Genomic DNA, 22,964 nt, shown 5'->3' on the forward strand with positions numbered 1-22,964 from the left:
AGTTTTTAAATGAAGGAATACTACACATAAATTTAATTAAATTTTGCTTAAGTTTTGAGGCTACAATATTTACAGTTATTCTGATCCATAGTTAATCAAGCCCACTAGGTCAGTGTTGTCCAAAAGAGATATGAGCCACTGATGCAATTCTAAATTTTCTAATAGCACATTTTAAAAAGTGTAAAAAAAAAAAAAAAAAGTAAAATTAACTGTAACAATATATTTTATTTAATCTGTATATAAAATATCATTTCAGGGGCTTCCCTGGTGGCGCAGTGCTTGAGAGTCCGCCTGCCGATGCAGGAGACGCGGGTTCGTGCCCCGTTTCGGGAAGATCCCACATGCCGTGGAGCGGCTGGGCCCGTGAGCCATGGCCACTGAGCCTACGCGTCCGGAGCCTGTGCTCCGCAAATGGGAGAGGCCACAACAGTGAGAGGCCCGCATAACGCAAGGGGAAAAAAAAAAAAAAAAAAAAAAAAAAAATCATTTCAACATGTAATCGATATAAACTTATTGAGCTTTTCATATTATTATAGATATTTAGTCTTTGAAATGTGGTGTTTCTTTTATACAGACAATGCATCTCAATTCGACACATTTCAAATACTCAGTAGCCACATATAGGTAGTAGCTACAGTGCTCTATAACACAACTCTAGTCTTCAGGTAATAACACAGTTAATACAAAAATAAGGGATATGTGAAGTTACCATCTTCGCAAAGATTCTTTCTGGCCTGAGATATGCAGCTTTATGTTAACTGGATAGACAGTCCATAATTTTTCTCTAGGGGCATTTTTTCCAATGTGGTATAGTAGCTCTTTATAAAGTGATGGCACACATTATAAGGCATACAGAAGGGAAGCATTTGGTGACACAGGCTAGCGGAGGGTACTAGCTGACAATATAAATTCATTCTACTGCCAGTTTGTGAAACATTTTCTTTTCAGATGGAACCCATCGTGAGAAATAATTAAGTCACTCAGCATGGGAACGTTATTATTCAAGCATATGTTTCCCTTTTTAGTAAATCACAAGAGAAATGCATGCAAGCAAGTAACACTTGTACCATGTCCTTAATAAACCCCAACAAAACACAATTTCAAGTCGTTTTTAGCACCATTTACCTAACTCCAGTAAACAGTTATTCAATTTTCCAAATAATGACTTATATGAGAAATTTCTAAATTTGGTTATTTTTATTTTTAAGTGACATCAAACATACTTTTCTCCAACCATTTTAGAAAAGTGCTTTTCACTTAAGTGAGCTTTAAAATGAGCTTTCATTATGATATATTTATTCAATTTCCATAAAATTTGTTGACAGAAAATACTAATGCCCTCTGGTGTGGGTCATAAGATCACGTTCTCTTCCAACTTTCCAGGAAAGAAGCCTGAAGAAAAGACCTGGGAAACTGTGGAAGCTCTATTTATAAACTGCGGCATTCAAAAATGTCTCCTCTTCACAAAATGTAAAGAAGTCTCTTTTCCTTAAAAAATGAACTGGAATACTCATCTCCATGTCATTAGCAGGACATTCAGATGTCTGCAGATGAGCTTTAAGTAATAAATTTAAGCAGGAAGGTCCTTTAGAAATTATTCTACCTAATTTTTTGTTCTGTTTAAAAAGAACCTGAGACATAGAGAGATTGTGCAATTTAAAGTTCCACAGGTAATTAGTCACCCAATCCCACATATTAGTCAACAATTACTAAGCAGCCACTGCCTAAGACAAGATAAATTTGACAACTGCAGAATGATGACAATAATCCTATCTTGTCATGGACTGAAGTGTTTTCAAGATTCATTTAAAATGTTACTTAAGAACATTTAAGAAAGAAAGACAAACTTGAGTGTACTAAAACAGTATGACATAGTGTTGAAAAAGGGTAGGGATTACTAAAGGGCTATAGGTAAGTAAAGCAGTTTACAGGAATTCTTTTTGTAGTGTTAAAAAGAAATTCATTTGCCAGGCAATTATTTGCAAGTAGCAAGGAAAAAAAATCCTCGGATGTAGCTGAGTTAGTATGTTTTCAAATGACTAAAAACTAAATGAAAATAAGATGGTTTAAAGAATGCAAATTCTAGTTCATATAACTGCACGTTTGGGGAACTCAGAAAGGAGATACGAAATGCTATCCTGTCAAGAGACACATAATAGCCTCTTCTCACACAGTGATGATCAGGGAGCACCTGTTAGTGACAACACATTTTATTTGAAGACGTCACCTATTTTGTGAGAATTATGGGGAAGAGAGGACTTTGAGGGACCATGATGGCTTTCTTCTGATATATCAGGAATCATCAAAGGTAAGAAAGAACTGACTTTGTGCTTAGGCCCAGAGCAGCAAAAGAATTCTGAGGGCAAAAGATATCAGATTTCAATTCAATAAGAACACTTATTCACAACCAAAGCTATCCAAAAACACACAAAAAGGAGGGAGAGTGAGAGACTGAAATTGTTAAGCAAAGGCTAGATGAGTGTTTCAACAGAAAACATCAGAAAGCCCTTCTACAACAGAGGCTAAGTAATATGATAAAGGAATGTCAAAAAAAAATAGTGCACCTCTGGATTTTTGACCACAGGGATAATGTATTGATGTCATGATTGATACAGGTATAGAAATCCTTTGTTTCAATGGTTTAGGATAATTATTTCATTAATAACATTAGGCAACAATACTGAACACCATATACAATGAGAATTACTGACATATTTAATCTACCACATTTCTAGAGCATACAATCACTCCTATAAATGTAAGCCAGTTATACTGCTTTCACCAAAGTTAGTGTACTGGTAAGGAAATCTTGAGAACTTTAGTGAAGTCACCTCTCCATGGCGGCTGGTGCTAATCCCAGATGTTAAAGAATTGTTTTAAGAAATAAACAAATGTAACACTTTTTTCCTCTAAAAACACAACTGTAACCAAAGTAAAAATGACTGAGGCAAGGAAAGAGGAAGTTTTCTTTTTTCCCCCCGTAACACTGCTTAAGGGGGAAGGGGTGGGGGAAAAAAGTAAAATCATCGAAATTAATTTTAACTAAATTGCAGACAGCAAAATTTTTGACTAAATTGCAGTGAGCATGAGCTTCATTATGTCAAGAAGAGAAATTATAATAAGTATGTTATACAAATATAACCTTTATGTATATATTTATGAATCTTATAACTGCATAGCTTTAATTTTCAAACTAATAAAAGAAACATGAAACTGTTCTTTGTATGCACAATAGAACCTATTGTGAAAAGATAGACAAACATGTAATAAATAATACATGAACTGAGCAAAGTAGAAAAATACTGTGCTGGAGGCATATAATACATTTCAAATGAAGGTTAGTATCACTTTGTCACATATATAAATCAGTATTTCTCAGAATCAAAAACAACATAATATTATAACTTCTTCATCTTAGTTCTCAACGATAAACCAGACTACTACTATAAATAATTCAAACATTCATCTGGAAAAATGATAAGTAGAAATAACTAGAAACATTTTGAAAAAGAATACTGGGGACAGAGGACTGAAATGATCAGATATTAAAAGTCTACAATATGTAGACCATCTAGTATTAATGCAGATCAACAGGGGGAGAAAATCCCCAATGTGAACTTACATGACAAAAGTGGCAAGATAAATCAGTAGGAAAGAATACAATTATTAAAAAAACACTTGTGAATAATTAGATAGCCATATGAAGAGGAAAAAAATAATGCAGATCCTTATTCCATGCATACAACAGAGTTTCAGAGGGATTAAAAAACTAACATAGAAACGATGTTGAAATTCACTCCCTAAAAAACTTTTAAAATAGCACAAATATTCAGTAAATCTTTGGTTGAGAGAAGATTTTCTAAATTTAAATAACACAATGGAAGAAATAATAGGGGAAAATTTTTTAAATGACAACCTAAGATTAAAGGTAATAAGCCAAATGTGAGAGAACATTTGCATTAGTGGACAAAGGGTTAATATACAAGTACATACAAACAAGCAAATACATAAAACACCAAGACTCCAATCCGTAGATGAATAAAGGATAAAATAAGCCACTAACATAGAGAAATAAAAACAGTCAGTAAAGAAATGGAAAACTGCATAGTTATATTAAAAAATTGAAAATGCAAGTTAAATTAAGACTTACTAATAAATTAGCCAATATTTTAAACATGTCAGACTCCAAATGTTGGCTACCCAGAGTGCTAAGAAAAGGCACTGCTGCTAGGAAAGTAAATTGACACAGCCTTTCTCAAAAGCAATCTGGCAAATCTGGCAGAGACATAATCTAACTAAATAATGAAATTAATTTTAAAATTAGAGGAAGAGAAAAGTGGCCATTATTCTGGAGCACGCTGAGGTTTGGGGGTGAAAGGGAGCTTAAGTCAATTCAAGGCAAGGTTTTCTGTTCCTTACAGCCCAGCTTATTATTCCAAGGAAGTGCTTCTCAAGCTTTCTGGGATGAAAGATCAGTCTTGTGTTTTATTTGTTTCATTTTCTTTTGTTTCCAATCTTTCAAAACTAATACTATTGGAAAAATAACATTTAAATGACGTAAAACATAAATACATTTTTGTAAACTATCAGAGTTAACATATAAATTACTCTGTCAATTGCTGTAAAAGTTGGTCTAATCGCTTCCTTTACTTCTGTACTCACCTGTGCACATGCCTGCGTGTAGGCACTGTCCATGGACCACACTCTGAGCAGCACAACTCTAAGTGATGCAGTGACATGTTGACAGGCCCCTGTTCAACACTTCCCTAACTGTACATTATTAAAAACAAAATAATCTAATTTATCAATAAACTGTCATCCACAGATTGACTACACGCATTATAAGAGTTTTGAAAGGATATTAGGCACAAATTTTGATTGCTCTATGCCAGCCTTGAAAACAGTTTTGTTTCCTCTCATTTTAAATAACTAATGTGTAATGTGTTTTGCATATCTGGTACCTGCCAAATATGAAGCAAACCACAGCAAATTGTCACTGTCTCTTAAAATTTTACATCTTTTAGTCAATTCTCACCCAGTTAACCTACATACTAAAATGTAATTCCAATCAAGATACTGAAGGCTTTTTTTGTTTGTTTCAAAAGGGATGTGAGGAATTAAGTTGATTCCCAAGTTTATCTGGAAGAGAAATACATTATAGCCTTTATATTTCGGTTAGAAAAGAACAATGGGATGGGTGCACTTACCCTACCAGATACCAATATCCTATGAAGCAAGAGAAACTAAAATAATGTGACTCTGACAAAAATAATAATAGTAGTATAATCATTATAAATAACAACAGCAATAACAAACATTTACTGAGCATCGATTATGACCATGGCATGTAGTAAAGGCTTGTCATTATTTCTCAGAACGCTGTAAGGTGGATGTTATTATTATTTCCATCTTATTATGAAAATAAGTGACTGAGCTAGGGAAGAAAAGAATATATCAATTAAAAAAAATGGAGTTCAGAAAAACACTCAATTTAATGCTAAGGGTAGCATTTTCAAGTCACTCAGGAATGGAGTATTTAATACATGGTTGTAGGCAAGAGATGATCAGATTATAAAATATACTTAGATTCCACCTAGAAAAAGGAAGATAATTTTAAAAAAATAAATGTAAGCTGAAGAATGTCTGACAAGGCACAAAACACAGAAGTCACAACTGACTGAAGAAAATTAAAAGTTCTGTAACAAGAAAAATACTGTTTCAAAAAAGTAAAAGAAATATGCTGAATAAAAACATCTGTAAAACATAAAGAAGTAATATCCCTAATATTCAAAGAGATTCAGTGTGAAAAGCACAAGGAATTTAGCAGAACTGAGTAAAGAATACTAAGAGGAGTCCACAGAAGAGATACAAAAAGACAAGATTCTCAACCTCACTACAAATCAGGAAAATAAAAACTAAAAAAGAAAGATATTTTTTCACTAAGATATTTAAAAATTAAAATGTTAATGCATCTAAGTTAATGACACTCTGGGAAAGTTGACACTGATGCACGGTTGCTAGAAAAGATTATTCACTTCGTGTTTTTTCTGAAAACAGAAAAAACTATGGTACCTATCAAACTTAAATATCTGATTATCCTTCAACTTAAAAGGCTAATACTTCCAGGAATTGATACTGTAGAAAAAGAAATATATTCAGCCTTTCTCTGTACTGTTTCTTCTTTCTAGAATGCTTTTTCCTTGTTTTTGTCTAGAAAACTCTTAAGACAATACCAAGTCCCCTCCTCCTGTCTAAGCCATGTTTAATTCATCTTTGTATTCCTTAGCACAATTTCAATAGCCTCATAGTATTTTAAAATTTGCAGACTTCCCTGGTGGCACAGTGGTTAAGAACCCGCCTGCCGATGCAGAGGACACAGGTTCAATCCCTGGTCTGGGAAGATCCCACATGCCGAGGAGCAACTAAGCCCGTGCGCCACAACTACTGAGCCTGCTGTGCTCTAGAGCTCGCGCGCCACAACTACTGAGCCCATGCACCACAACTACTGAAGCCTGCACACCTAGAGCCCATGCTCCACAAGAGAAGCCACCAAAATGAGAAGCCTGCTCACCACAACAGAGTAGCCCCCACTTGCCGCAACTAGAGAAAGCCCGCAAGCAGCAACAAAGACCCAACACAGCCACCAATAAATAAATAAATAAATAAATTTATTAAAAAATAAACAGAAAAACAAGATTTGCATAGAGGCAAGGCAACAAAGACACAGAGTAGACCAATCAGAACAAATGAGAGAGACTGAAGATGTTTATGTGAAAGAGTTAACAATGGCTAAAGGTAACAAGTAACAGTCGGAAGGTAGGAAGAAAACAAGGGACCCGGGGACAGCTAGAGAGAGCCTAAAAAGAGTGGGTGAAACTAGAACCAGTGAAACAAAAATGACCAGCTCAGGCCCCCGTGTAGATTCCAAAGCATCAGAAAACCAGTTTTAAAATAAAGCTTGTGGTGAGAGAGCAGTTATTTCCAGTCAGTCCTGAAACAGCCCAAATCTGCCCCAAAAAGGACAGAAAATGACAATATTCCTTGAGAGAAAAAAATGAAAATAAAAAGACCTCATAAAAAGCAGCTTGCATCAACCCATCATTACCTCATACAATGGAGGCTACACAAACCTCTCTAATAATCACATGTAAGATCTGAACACAGAATACTGTACACATGAATTGGAATCAGAGTACAATTTATTCAATTCTTTATCATAGGGTAGCTCTCTTTTGTGTAAGACTAAGAGGTCAAAAAAAATTTGCTGAATGAATAACAGATAAATGAATAAGTTACTGCCTGAATGCATAGTATTGACAAGGCAAAAATTGTCTGGATAGGATCAAATCTTATTTCAGATAATTTAGAAGAATGCTATGAATTAGTATCAAAAATGATGTTGGGGCTTCCCTGGTGGCGCAGTGGTTCAGAGTCCTTCTGCCGATGCAGGGGACATGGGTTCGTGCCCGGGTCTGGGAAGATCCCACATGCCGCAGAGCGGCTGGGCCCGTGAGCCATGGCCGCTGAGCCTGCGCGTCCGGAGCCTGTGCTCTGCAACGGGAGAGGCCACAACAGTGAGAGGCCCGCGTATCGCAAAAAAAAAAAAAAGATCTTGAAATCTATTTGAAAATTTTAATTCATCACACTAAGCTTTTTAATCTTTGTTTAAAAGGAAAAGCTTAGTAAATTAATACGGCCTAGCAACTTATAAAGAAATATTAGATTAACTTTTTAAAAAAAACCAGATTTGCTTTACAGATTTCTCCAATGTATGTTCTCTAATGTTGCTTTCATTCATTTTTTTTCCTGTTAAGCACAAATTGAGCCTCTATGTAAAAATAAAAACCTAGCAGCGATTAAGAGGACAACAAGTTACGGTCTCTATGCAAAAAATCTTCACAGTATTATCAGGGAGATAGCACACACATACTGAACACATAAAAATAAAAGGGAACTATAAAAAGGGGTAACAGTAGTAGCAGTAATAATAAATCTACTTTGTAAAAAATATTAAAAATTAATCTAGAGATTCAGTTAAAGGTTTCTGGGAAGGTCAAGTTTTACATCAGTTATTAAAAAAAGAATCAGTGAAGAAGCCATAATAAAATAATAATAAAACTTGAAATAAACAGATTAAGCAAGCAAACTGGGACTGGGGGAAAAGGAGAAAAAGAAAATACCCTATGGACTGGCTGGGGCTACTTCCAATCAAACTGAAAATAAGTTACACATTGGGCCAAACAAGGAAGCACAGGCACACTGCACTGGTTACCACCGTGTGGCAATCTTTCCTTCATGTAATGTCCTGGGTTCCAGTTTCTTTACTGATAAAATAAAGAGGTGAAACTAGCTTGTCTCCTAAGGTCCTAGCTGTGAAATTCTGAAAGATGTTTTCTAATAGCCAGTATTTTCTGATTCCAAAGATTAGCAAACTTGTATACTGTTTTCGTTATCTGAGACTAGACTGCTTTTTAGTCTGCGCATGAACGCAAATAATGAGATCATTTCAGCACTCCAAATCATAAAAACAAATTCTGAAGAATGCCAGTGTAGGCAGTATACTAAACTCAGTAGTAACTACTAAAAACTGCTATGGAGATACAGAGGTGCCCAATATGCCATGTTATATAGAAAACACTGCAATGGATATTGAGTGGTCCCAATCATCTTATGGATAAGGAAAGTATTCTAGCTCTAAAGGGAAGATTATGCAAACCTGTGTATTCTTAGTTCACTCACTTCTAAAGCTTCTGACCTACTTCACTCACTACCATCCTTCTGGTCCTGAGACAGCTGATAAATCTATGTTATACAATATGGTGTTAATCACGCAAGTTGTTTTTTTACTCATCAGGTCTGCTCCAAGGACTTTAGTAACTTACAGCCCGGGCCGAGTCACCGAAGTCTATCTTCAACCTCCCCATGGCCCTAATGATAGCGATAATTGACTGGATGGTGTTACTGTAGACCACTGCTTTGTACTGTTTACATTCCTCTTCTGAATAACCAGCTTCGTGGATAATTCTAACAAGACAAAAAGAGAAAAGGTAACACTTACTTCCTTTGATGGAACAGTACACTTAAACATAAAAAAATTTAATGTTTTAAATCTACTTACTTCATTTGCTTCACAATTGTACTTTTCCCAGATTCACCAGCACCTAAAAAAAGGGAAATAAATAAGGGATTTCTAATTTTATCACTTATGTATATCCAACTCCCAACACACACTCTCTCTCTGTCTCTTACAGTTAATTTTTTAAAAATTTTTATTGGAGTATAGTTGACTTACACTGTTGTGTTAGTTTCTGCTGTACAGCAAAGTGAATCAGTTGTACATATACATACGTCCACTCTTTTTTAGATTCTTTTCCCATATAGGTCATTACAGAGTATTGAGTAGAGTTCCCTGTGCTATACAGTAGGCCCTTATTTATTTTATACATAGTAGTGTGTATATATCAATCCCAATCTACCCCCCACTTCCCCCAAGTTTGTTTTTTACATCTGTGATTGAATTTTTTTATATCAAAATGATCTTTATTGGTTTCCAAACATACAGAAAATTTCTTAAAAATAAGTCCCATCTGTTTATTACATCATAATTCTTAAACTCAGCTAAAAAAAAAATGCTTTCATCGATGTTTTTATGTATTCCCTGAAGTATTAAAAAAATTCTTTCTTCTATAGCTTACACTGAAGCAGTACAAATAAATTTTACTCAAGATTTTGCTCCCCACTGGAAGATGTTTAACTGTCTGGCCAATTATCATAATTTCAACCTTTGCCTCATGTGAAGTGGACAGCCCAGTGGTGCCAAGAAACCACGAAAATTATTTTTAAATATTACGCTATAATAAAATAGCTATCTCACACATTATATAGTCAACCACCATTACTGAACAAGTGACACACAGCCGGCATGCTTCGCTAACACTGGGGATGCAGTGGTATGGCAGAAATGTCTCCCCCTATGTTTTTCTTTATTCCCTCTCATAAACCCATTCTCAAAACTCTCCTTCGCTCTCTACATATTCATGACCTCCTCACAATTTGAGTCTCTAGAATTATGCCATCATAACACGGAAATATCACTAACAAAATGGCCCTTTATAAAATTAGAGCCCTCTAGATACTGTGAACATCTGAGCACAGGACACAAAACAAGGAAGGTATGACAAGTCTACTGTTTGGCTTCATACTGTCTTTGACCAGGGCTACAGATCATGGAGCTGTTATTACTCTCTGAGAGACAGGGCTCAGGATTTTCATTATCTAGGCCTCATATTCCCATTTTCCCAGAGCCACTGCTACATGCTCTATGCTCCAGTGTCACTGAACTCACAGTACTGACAACACCTACTGCTGATGACGCCACCAATCTTCAAACATACTGTTCCTCCTGCCAAAGTGTAATTTGCTCTGCTTCCTAGAGCTCCATTGGTGATGCTGTATCAACCACCAAACCTACACCCTTCCTCAGTCTTTCCTGACCCACTCCTGCTGTGATCCCTGTTGCCTCTCCCTTTGAACATTTTCTACTTGAATGCTCAGCAGCTAACTTGTGCTAGACACACAATCAACCAGAAATGTACCTGAATGTATTCAAGCTATCTGTGACGGATCAGTTAGATGGCAAACTTCTGGGCCTCATTCCCTTCTCCCCTTCCCCCTCCAGCTACACACATCCAAATCATCAGAGGCATCTGAGAATAAGTCATAGTTAAATGGCCTATTTGAAAACCTGGGGGGAAAACTGCTTAAATTTTACTTGTGATTTGATATTCAAGAAATTTTCCCAAGATAGCTGCATATTAAGTAGAAAAGCAGGCGTTGAATAAACAATGAGGGCATTATTCATCTACAGACAGCCTTTGAATCTTGGCAGGGCATCTGCCAATACAAACAACTCCAAGATAAACAACCCATTATATATTAATCAACAAGCCATATACTTGGCTCTATGAAAAGCACAATTGTAGCCATTATGGCTCACACATTTCTCTAATTCAAGAGAAGCCCACCCAAGTAACACACCCTCGGCAGTTTCCAGCAGGGCTATCTTCAAGGGGGCCCTCTGTGCTTCTAGGGCACGGCAAGTTGACTCAGCAGCAGCCATGTTTTGCTGATAGGACATTTTAGATCCCAACATCCATTCACGGGGTGGTGATTCCACATGCACAGTGAGCTTCGATGAACAGCCACCCATGGCCCATTCTGTTAGTGAAACAACTCAGAGGTTCAGAGAAAGGCTCACATGATATAAGCTCGTGAGGTCTGAGAGCCATACAAGGGGAAAATCAGAAATAGTAAAGAATAAGATGGTTACCAGCTGAACTCTATGTATGCAGATGAGAATTTTTAAATCTTAATGAGAAAAAAGCAAGTTTTCCTAATGTTAGACATTATCTTTAAATTCTAACTCACTTCCTGTCTCATAGAATAGTTGGTGACATGGGACACTGAGCTTACTCCACAGTGAGCATGTAGTCAATGGCTTGAGGTTCCAAAAAATCCTGAAATATGTTTAATATTAAAGAGTGGAGATGGCAGTGTTAACTGGCTGGATTTCTACCTAATTTCTTTGCTAGTTAGACAAGGTACTCTCTGTGGACCAGATTTCCTAAAGACAGAAATACTGGGGAAAAAACTTTCATAATTTAGCAGTTTATATAATAAGAATTTTCAATTCTTACTTCCATGCAGAGACTCCTAATAGGAAAATTAGAAATGCTGCACGGTTATGGTTCCAGCATTCTAAACACTGGTATTCTTTCCACATAGTGTACAGGAAAGAGTTAAAGGTTGTCCTCCAGAAATCTCAGCACAGTCCTGTTTGAGAGACTGACAGGAAGCAATATTGTAAAAAAACAAAACAAACAAACAAACAAAAAACCCCTCAGGGGTAGTGGAGGCAGGAGAAAGGAGAAAAGGGTAAATTTTCCTAGCAGTACTCGGCTAGGCAGCTATTGCTTTTCAGTTCAATCCATAGGCAAGATTAAAAGAGTGAGAGTACCCTTCTTTCAAGAAGAAACAAGGAATATGTAACACGTATCAGTCAGGAAAGATCAAAGCGTGGGATCGTCGCGGTCACAAAGCTGAGACGGTCAAGGTGACTAGGTGGCCTGTAAAGTAACTGTTGACAAGCTGGTCGCTGTGAAATGAACGAGACTTTAGGGTAGTGGGAAGGGAGGATGTAGCTCCCCAGGGCAAGAATGTGTGCAGTGTCGCCACAGTGGGCCAGGAACCATAAAGCCACTGAGGGGGATCCCCCAGACCTCTCTTTAAGGAGGAAGTGGTGGATGGAAAACTGCGTATCTGAGAGTAAATAATGAGCCCAGCAGGTGTGTGAGGTGGAGCTGGGCACCTGATAATGCACCACACAGATAATGGGAGGGCAAAGGAGCATCACCACAGTAACACGGACAGGGACCCACCTGCGGCTCCGGGCTACACACGCAGGGCCGCTTATTAACAGGGCTCGGAAAAGCAAAACATATCAAGTGAGGACAAGTAGAAGGACGAGGGAGGGGAAAGACTAAAAACAAATCACCGTCTGAGTAAAGTAACCCCATTGCTAGATTATGAGTCCTTGAACAGAATTATATAAGTTACCATTATAAAAATGATAATCAAATCGTGCTCACCCCTGATTTCTGTTGAGGGGCAGTCTAGAGAAATTTGGAATTTTAACTGTGGCAAGGTTTAAAAGAAAAAAGAAAACACCTCTGACCCCAGAAAACACATACTCCACCCCCCGCAAGAATATTCTTTATCCAACTTTGCTTGGGTTCACATTTATATCATTTATTTCCTGGTTTCAGCTGCCTAACATCAAGGCTGTTTGGCATTAAAACGGTGATTTTGTCAAAGTCACCTTATGCTGAATTCCTGACGCCACTACTCCACTTTTAAAAACGCCCAACTTTTACGTACAATTGAACCATTTTTACGTTCAATAAGACTAAATTACAGTTCAGTTTAAACTGGAATAAAACCAAATTTACAAGTGCATTTAAAGTCGCTTCTGTTTATCATAATGCTACTGTAAGATTAGTAAGATCAAGGTCCTTATTTTTAAGATAGAAGCAAATAAAGAGGATGCAAGGGCAAATACTAATTAAAGATAAGAGGCTTAATTATCCCCCTTGAAAGTAAAGTAAAATTTCCCTCCCTTTTTCTTAGGACACTTACTTTAGAAAAATTTTAAATGTTAAGTGCTTTCTCCTCTCTTTGAAATGTATATACAGTTGACCCTCACCAACCTCGGTTTGAACTGCACGGGTCCACATATACGTGGATTTTTTTTTTTTCCAATAAATTCATACAGCACTACGCAGTCTGAGGTTAGCTGAATCTGTGGCAGGTCCTGGAACCAATCCCCTGCAGATACCAAGGGACAACTGTATACCCTTTTCAAAACTAAACAGGCCTTTTTTGTCAGCTTCATGATCAAGAATGTCTTTCTCAAGGACCTGAGAACCATCTCTTTGAAAGGTAAACATCACAGGAGATAGCACCCCTATCTTCCTGTTACTGCAGGTAGGTAGGAGTCTAACTTGGGTGGGGGGTCTTGCTCCAAGTTGCAAAACTACCTCTTGTCATAAGATAAGTTTGTTTCTCTTCTGGATAAGGTCAATTAGCTAAAAGATGCTTACCTCCATTACCAGGCAAAGTTAGGATGAACTGTGTGTGACATAAGGTGTTGTAAAGCCTCTCATTTAGGGACTAGTTGTCATTTATCTTGAAAACATGAATCAGCTTGGTTGAATCAGCTTGGCTATGTTAAGTGGGTGACATACCTTTCTGTCTTGCAGTCTGTTAATGGACTGCTTGTGATGCAATCCATTCAATAAAAAAATGTTTTCTTTCTCCACTACCTTTGTGAAGATGATTTCTGGGTTGGGAGAAGACTTTGTTTTTAATTATTATTCCCCAACATGGGTAACAGTCTAGAAGTCTTTATTATTCATCTGTGAGAAGCTCTGGACTTACATTTATATAAATATATATGTATTTATAGGCTATATCTGACATTCTGGGATATAAAAATAATGACTGTAAACAGCAGAATCTAGATTTCCCCCAAATGATCCCCTTTCTCCAAATATTAACTCCCCATAAAATTACTCCCCGAGCCATTCATGTCTGAGATGGGGATCACAATATTACACTGCACAAGGATGATTACACACACACACGACTACTCTAGCATCCAGGTAGGACAAAAGAAAGGAGAATTGTGGGCAACACAGGAAGCTTTTTCCTGGCAGCCTAGTCAAAGAGACCACAGAAGTAACTAATTGAACTGAGAGATCAATGTTTCTACGAGTCGAGTCTCAAGACTCACACGGTGAGGGTAAGGAAGGATAGAGGACTGGGGGCCACAAGTATACGCTTCGGGGTCTACAAGTTTGCTGCAAGAAATTTTAATTCAGTGTTTTTATTTGTATAACAAGAATAATTTAAGAAATGCTGAGTTATCTGAATGCCTCTATCTAACTGAATTTTAGGATCTATATTTGAGTTTGTGTTTATAGGTCCTGAGATACTCAAGCAAGTGCCAAACACTGTACCTTGCTTGAGAATCTATCCATCCATCACTCTATCTGGTTTGGCTGTCAATCACTAGACCCCCTATCCAAAGAAAGGGCCATGTGTTTCCAGCAGGCCAATCCGAGCTGTGTTTGATGGTTTGTATAAGATGTATAAGCATAGGGAATTTTACTCTCAAACAGAACATTTTACAAATTAATATATGTAAACATATTTATATATAATATACATAAAATAAACTAAAAACTTAACAAAATAATCACTTTGGATACACTGATTTTTTTTTTTTTTTTTTTTTTTCCCTCCAAGAAAAGAATGAGATCTAGGTGCCAGAGATTTTCCCTGGCCTTTTATGTGAAGATTATCAAGAAAAAAAATCACAGCACTTCAAAGCATAATGTGAAATCTGGCCCACAGAAGTCATTTTCCATGATCACATCATGGAAAACAACATTAAAGGATGGGGCCAAAACAGAGGGAAGAAACACTGAGAAAAAACTAGGAACTAGGATAAGAGAAGCCAGACAGCAACCCTTGAGCCTTTAGATATAGTCATATTTAGGGAGTCATATTACAATTGACCATCTAGAGTGAAACACTGTTGAGAGTTAAAGGGGGCACAAGCATAAACTAGGACTGACCTGGGAAAAGGAGAAAATATATCACTCTAGTCAGAACTGAAGACAATTTCAACTTGATTTCCAAGCTATGAGTCAGTTATGAGTTTGCTTTCTGTCACATGGACCCGAAAAGAGTTTTGGACTAACCCTGTGCCAAAGAGTATTACTTTAATTATCTTTAGCTAATGAAGGAAAAACAAAGGAGGTTAATGACGCATTTGCAGCAAGTAAAGGTCAAATGATAATTACTGCATGCTTTACAAAAGAAAGTTACAGAAGTTCAGACAGAGAAAAGATGTGGGAAAATCAGTCATTATATAGCCCACTGTAGAAGAGGGATGCCTTAATCCAAGAGTCATCCTTCTAAAAGTACAATTTATTGTGACTTATACTGGGTTGGCCAAAAAGTTCGTTCGGGTTTTTGTAACATTACAGGAAAACCCGAACGAACTTTTTGGCCAACCCAACCATCATTATTTGTCTTACTAAATTCATATTAACTTTACTTTTTAAATGTTCATATACATTATATTATAAAACTGTTTGTTTTTATAGTTCATAGAAGACCTATAAAGCATAAGGAACTTTGTTCCCAATGACAGTTACACACATTTGTGAAAATAATTTAGAATTACACAGGGGGGAAAGGTTTTCCTTTATGGGGGGCCATACACTGCACTGTCTAAAACTCAAGTCTAACTGTGCTCTTGTTTTTGCTCAGCTGTTTACTATTAAGGACCAGTAAATAATTAACATATACAAACTCTCAACTTTTCCTATGTTCCATGGGTCTCTGTCACATTTCTGAACATATGTGACCAGAGGCACCGACCGCCTTTATTCTCAACCATCTTTTCAAGGATGTTTATATAGAGAATAGTCTTAGAAGACAAGAGATAATGCTTCCCTCTGGAACAGAGAGCAGGTCTGTTTGTTGTCTAGCATCATAAAGATAACATGCTCTGGGACAAAGATCAGGTGGGCTTACTGCACATTATGAAAAAAATACTGGGGATCCCTAACTTAAGGGCTCCTCTACTGCAACATAATCCATTGCTTGTGCATCCACGGCTCTCTTCGTGTTGCCCTTAGGGAACTGGGGCTGGGTAAATCGCCATAAAGGCTGATACTCTGGCAACTGCAATTGCTATAATAAAGTCATTTTTGTCTCTGAACCAGGCCTCTCATGTCTTCTTCCAGCAACCATAAAACTGGGGTGGGAATTCTCCAGCAGTCCAGTGGTTAGGACCCCATGCTCTCGCTACCAGCCCAGGTTCGATCCCTGGTTGGGGAACTAAGATCCTGCGAGCCGCGTGGTATATGCCCCTTCCCCCCCGCCCAAAAAAAAAAAAAGAAAAAAGAAACTGGGGTAAGCTAACTTGTTAGCTTGTAAGTAGGGTAAAGTCTCAGGTACTGAATAATTCTTGACATGCTCTTCTGCTTAATTTTTAATTAATTCCCAAATTTCTGACAACTAAGGACGCTTCCAGCCATGATCTCTACACCTGTACTACTTATCTTTCCTCAAATGGCAGCTTAATCAGGTTTGTCCAATAAACCCAAAGAAACAGCTAGAACAGTGGTTCTCAAAGCATGTTCTAAGGACCAGAAGTATCAGCAACACTTAAGAAATGTACATTCTCAGGTCCCACCCAGAACTTACTGACCCGGGGAGTGGGGCCCAGCAGTCTGTGTTACAACAATCCCTCCAAGGGATTCTGAGAACAAGGGAGGTAGAAGAAAGGTCTCCTCCTTTTCTTGATTGCGATCAGAATTATTATAGTGATTAAGCTGCTGACGAGCTATAACAAACTATTATTTTTATGAAATATTTATATTTCCCTCCTCTCCCTGAAAGTGAGACAAGTAATATTGTTTTACATTTCTGCAAATAGCTTATTAAAAGACAGCTTAACTCTCCTACCTATGTCTGCATTTAATATGATACAATGTATTACTTTGGTTGAATGAAGAAAATCCATTTCCACATAATAATGTAGTTAGAAAATGAAAGAGCATTTTAATAGCATTTGCAAATAATTGTGGATAGTCTTCTGTGATTCTATACCAAACTTTGAAAAGGGTAGCTTAAAGTTTGGTTGTAATGCATTTCTGTGAACTTTTCGTACTTTGGTAGCTTAAAATCCATTGGTCTATCTTGTACTTGGAATGGATCTCTTACCCATGTCTTATTTGGAAATTAGTTCACTGACTTATGGAGAACTGAATGTTGACATATTTTCAATATTAAAAAAAAAGAGCATTTATTTTTAAATTGCCTTTTTAATATTATACATAATTTCACCAGAAAAAGCTTTAAGGTCATAAGATGATATCAAGCTCCCAGTGGTAGGCACATGGTTTTTAAATTTCTTTTTTTCTTGTTCTTGGCTTGAAAGCTCCAATTTTATTATTGGCAACAAATACTGTTTGCTGTTTTCCTTTAAGTGACAACTGACTAACTGCCAAATCCCCAAGTCGGATTAACCATATTTTTCTATCAGTCTTTCTTTCAAGTGAAAATGGAATGGTATTCCAGGAAAAGAGCAACTAGTTCAACTCACAACTCAATCAATCACACAGCTGCTCTTCCTCACAACAACCAACGTGCTCTGGCATATGCAAAAGTAGTTTGGGAGTGCTTCCCATTTGGTGACACAGAATATTAAAGACATATGTACTTAATGGTCAAGATTTGATAAAAATAATCATGCTTATGACTTCAGCATTTTTTAAATCACAAGTGCTTAGTAGTGAAGAAAATACAATGACTACTGGTACAATCTCATGCTACTGACATGATTCAGCAGTTTGACCATTATTACTTTGGTACCATTAGAGCAAACAACGCAATAGAAAAGGCAAACAACATCTTAGTATTACTATGAAAATGGTCTCAGGGCCCCCAGAGTCCACAGATCCCTCCTAAAACCAGATTTAACGTCTTTCTCACCCACTGGACTATGAGCTATGAGGGAAGAGAGCCCCTGGTTTCTAACACCATGATATCCCCAAAGCTAACTCCTATGGCAGGAGCACAAGACACTCATTCACCAGCTGGATGACAGGAAGAGAGGGAGGAGAGGAGGGGAATATACGACATGAGGAAAAGCCTAAGAAAATGTAACTGAATATTTACATGAATTGTGGAAAGGGAGAATTCTGTTAGAAGACCAGAAGAAGCAAAGAAGTGGGTGGAAGCTTGTGACTGCCCCTTAAAAACAGGTTCCCCCCCACACACAAAACAAACAAACCTAACAACAACAACAAAAACAGGTTCTCTCCTTCTTCTATTGTAATAAGAGTAGTGGCTTGGAATGTGGCAGCTAGAGACTACATTGCTTATCTTTCCTTGCTGCTAGGTGTAGCCACTTCACCCCATTTCTCACCAAATCACGATGTGTGTAAAAGGAAAATGCAGCCTTGGACCCTCTCTCCTGTTCCTACGTATGAGCCAGAAAATGGGTGTCCCTGTGGTCTTGTTCCAACCATGTTGAATTAAGACAATGTCCAGGGATGGTAGGGCAATGAGAGGGCAGGAACTCAGGTCCCTGAATGGTCATGTGAGGCAGAGCACCCCAGCTCTAGTTAACCTTACATCCGTTACACAAGAGAAATAAACACCTATCTTCTTTAGCCCATGGTCAGGTTAGGATTCTCTGATACAGAGCTAGGCCTTCATGCTGACAATTCTTTCAAAAGTGGTCTAGATTGAAATATACAAGCAAATATAAAACAAACTAAAAAGTCCCCAAACCTACAAATGTTTTAAAAAATTACCATAAGTAGAAAGGCAAACTACAGAATAGGGAAAACTATCAGTAATTAATGAGTATCAAAATGTAGATTTCTTTATTTTTTCTAGTGCACAGCAAAGTGATTCACTTGTGTGTGTGTGTATGCTTTCTCAGATTCTTTTCCATTATAGGTTATTACAAGATATTGAATATAGTTCCCTGTGCTATACAATAGGCCCTTGTTTATTTTATATATAGTAGTGTGCATACCTTAACCCCAAACTCCTAATTTATCTTCTCCCCTCCCCCACTATCCCCTTTGGTAACCATAAGTGTGTTTTCTATGTCTGTGGGTCTATTTCTGTTTTGTAAATAAGTTCATTTATATGGCTTTTTAGATTACGTATATGATAACATATGATACCTGTCTTTCTCTATCTGACTTACTTCACTTAACATGATAATCTCTAGATCCATCCATGTTGCGCTCTCTCTCTCTATATATACATATATATATATATATATATATATACACACACACATATACGCACACACACACACCACGTTTTCTTTATCCATTCATCTGTCAATGGACACTTAGGTTGCTTCCATGTCTTGGCCATTGTAAACAGTGCTGCTGTGAACACTGGAGTGCATACATCTTTTAGAATTAGAGTTTTCTCCAGATATATGCCCAGGAGCGGGATTGCTGGATCATATAGAAGCTCTATTCTTAGTTTTTTAAGGAGCCTCCATACTGTTTCCATAGTGGCAGCACCAATTTACATTCCTAACAACAGTGCAGAAAGGTTCCTTTTTCTCCAACCCTCTCCAGCATTTACTGTTTGTAGACTTTTTAATAATGCCTATTCTGACTGCTGTGTAGCTGTCCAGTTTTCCCAGCACAACTTACTGAAGAGACTGCCTTTTCTCCATTGTATACTTGCCTCCTTTATCATAGATTAATTGACCATAAGTGCATGGGCTTTCTATCCTGTTCCACTGATCGATATGTCTGTTTTTATGCCAGAACCATACTGTTTTGATTACTGTAGCTTTATAGTATAGTCTGATACAAAAACAGAACCCATATATATGCTGCCTACAAGAGAACCATTTCAGTTCGAGAGACACATACAGACTGAAAGGGAGGGGATGGAAAAAGGTATTTCACACACATGGAAATCAAAAGAAAGCTGGAGTAGCAATATTTATATCATACAAAATAAACTTTAAAATAAAGCCTGTCACAAGAGACAAAAAAGTACACTCCATAATGATCAAGGGATCAATTCAAGAAGATGATATAACAATTGTAAATATATATGCACCCAACATAGGTGCACCTCAATATATAAGGCAAATGCTAACAGCCATAAAAGGAGAAATTGACAGTAACACAATAGTGGGAGACTTTTACACCCCACTTACATCAATCGATAGATCATCCAGAGAGAAAATCGATAAGGAAACACAGACCTTAAATGACACATTAGACCAGATGGACTTAATTGATATTTATACAGCATTCCATCCAAAAGCAACAGAATATACATTCTTCTCAAGTGCACATGGAGCATTCTCCAAGACAGATCACATGCTGGGCCACAAAGTGAGCACCACAAAGTGAACATCAGTAAATTTACGAAAACTGAAATCATATCAAGCATCTTTTCCAACCACAGGTCTATGATATTAGAAATCAACTACAAGAAAAAAACTGTAAAAAACACAAACACATGGAAGCTAAACAATATGCTACTTAACAACCAATGGATCACTGAAGAAATCAAAGAGGAAATTTAAAAATACCTAGAAACAAATGAAAACAAAAACATGACAATCCAAAACCTAGGAGATGCAGCAAAAGCCGTTCTAAAAGGGGTGTTTACAGGGATACAAGCTTACCTCAGAAAACAAGAAGAATGTCAAATAAACGACCTAACCTGACACATAAAGCAACTAGAAAAAGAAGAACAAACAAACCGTGAAATTATCAGAAATCATAAAGATCAGAGCAGAAATAAATGAAATAGAGATGAAGAAAAAATTAGAAAAGATCAATGAACCTAAAAGCTTATTCTTTGAAACGATAAACAAAATTGATAAACCTGTAGCCAGACTCACGAAAAACAGAGAGAGAGGGCTGAAATCAATAAAGTTAGAAATGAAAAAGGAGAAGTTACAACGGACATCGCAGAAATACAAAGCATCATAAGAGACTACTAGAGCAATAAAATGGACAACCTGGAAGAAACAGACAAATTCTTAGAAAGGTACAATCTCCTAAGACTGAACCAGGAAGAAACAGAAAATATGAACAGACCAATCACAAGTACTGAAATTGAAACTGTGATTAAAAAACTCCACACAGGGCTTCCCTGGTGGCGCAGTGGTTGAGAGTCCACCTGCCGATGCAGGGGTCACGGGTTCGTGCCCTGGTCCGGGAAGATCCCACATGCCGCAGAGCGGCTGCGTTGAGCCATGGCCGCTGAGCCTGCGTGTCCGGAGCCTGTGCTCCGCAACGAGAGAGGCCACAACAGTGAGAGGCCCGCATACCGCAAAAAAAAAAAAAAAAAAAAAAAAAAAGGGGGCTCCCGGGGGGGCGCGGGGGGGGGGCGCCCCCCTGCCGATGCAGGGGACACGGGTTTGTGCCCCGGTCCGGGAGGATCCCACATGCCGCAGAGTGGCTGGGCCCGTGAGCCATGGCCGCTGGGCCTGCGCGTCTGGAGCCTGTGCTCCGCAACGGGAGAGGCCACAGCAGTGAGAGGCCCGCGTACCGCAAAAAAAAAAAAAAAAAAAAAACTCCACACAAACAAAACTCCAGGACCAGATGGCTTCACAGGCGAATTCTATCAAACATTTAAAGAAGAGTTAACACCCATCTTTCTGAAACTGTTCCAAAAAATTTCAGAGGAAAGAAAACTCCCAAACTCATTCTATGAGGCCACCATCATCCTGATACCAAAACCACACAAAGATACCACAAAAAAGAAAATGTATATTTTTAAAACTCATAATGAATTAACATTAACTGACAAGAAAAACACCAATACTCTAAATAACAAAAGACATAAACACAATTCATAGAGGGAAAACAGATACAGTAGTTTTAAACTGTATATAGATATATATATCTTCATACTAAAAAAAGTACCTTGAAAGAAATACACTGAAAAGTGTTTGTATCTAATGCAATTTTATGCCTCAAACATTTGTGTAATTCCAAATTTTTAAACTGTAAGACTGAATCAAAATTATGCAATTTATTTATAAAAATTTGGTCATATCTCTCCAATGATTAAAGTTGAATAAGATCATCTTCTTTAATCTTGTTTGTTTCAACCCACGTTCCCATCTCATCACTCATGCACATAAATCTCACATTCTGATCACAGCAAATTACTTTTACTTACAAAGTTTCACGACCATCCCCGCCTCCATTCCTCCCCCATACTTTCTCCCAAGTGGAGCCCTTATCAACATCGGCACTACAAAGGACCACACCATGTTCAGGCAGGGTGCATCTGGGACTGAATTTTCCCAACCAAGGCACGTCCAGTTCTCAGGGACAGTGAAAACTGAGCAGACAGACACCAGGCCTGCTACATGGCCCAGTATGGCAGGCGGGAAAACCACCCAGGCCGCAGCCATACAGAGACTCAGGTGAGAGATTCCGAGGCCTGCACTTTGAGGCAGCTCAAGCAGGCAGGCTCTAAGCAGGCCATGAGTTACAGCACCAGAGACTTCAACTGTGATACCAGGAGCACCTAGGTGAGAGCCATTACCTCCACGATCAGAGGAGGAAGAGGGCATTACATCTAAGGGACTAGACCCTGTTCCCGCTGCAATGAGCTCAAGAAAGTCACTCTTCCCTCCCTGCCCACTCACAGTGCCCCACACCAATTAGGGAGAACAGCAGGAAGGAAGGATGACAAGGGATGAACATTTTTATCTGAACACTACATAAGTAGACTGTTTAAATAATCCGATTGGACCAAGGCTTAAGCAACATTGAACATTTTGTAATTTTCCCTGCTAATCAGCAGGA

At 37.8% G+C, this 22,964-nt stretch overlaps 1 protein-coding gene across 2 annotated transcripts in view; it reads right to left on the reverse strand.

Moving 5' to 3' along the window:
* The window catches only part of GNAI1 (G protein subunit alpha i1), a 90,457-nt gene that overhangs the window by 25,932 nt on the left and 41,561 nt on the right, over positions 1 to 22,964 (reverse strand). For both annotated transcript variants that reach the window (XM_007467041.1, XM_007467040.1), the window contains 2 exons: positions 9,119 to 9,161; positions 8,883 to 9,024 (listed from right to left, as the gene is read on the reverse strand). In XM_007467041.1, the coding sequence (XP_007467103.1) occupies positions 8,883 to 9,024; positions 9,119 to 9,161 (185 nt within the window). The remainder of the gene's footprint in view (positions 1 to 8,882; positions 9,025 to 9,118; positions 9,162 to 22,964) is intronic.

Source organism: Lipotes vexillifer, unplaced genomic scaffold (genome assembly GCF_000442215.2).
Source record: "Lipotes vexillifer unplaced genomic scaffold, Lipotes_vexillifer_v1.1 scaffold247, whole genome shotgun sequence".
NCBI lineage: Eukaryota > Metazoa > Chordata > Mammalia > Artiodactyla > Lipotidae > Lipotes > Lipotes vexillifer.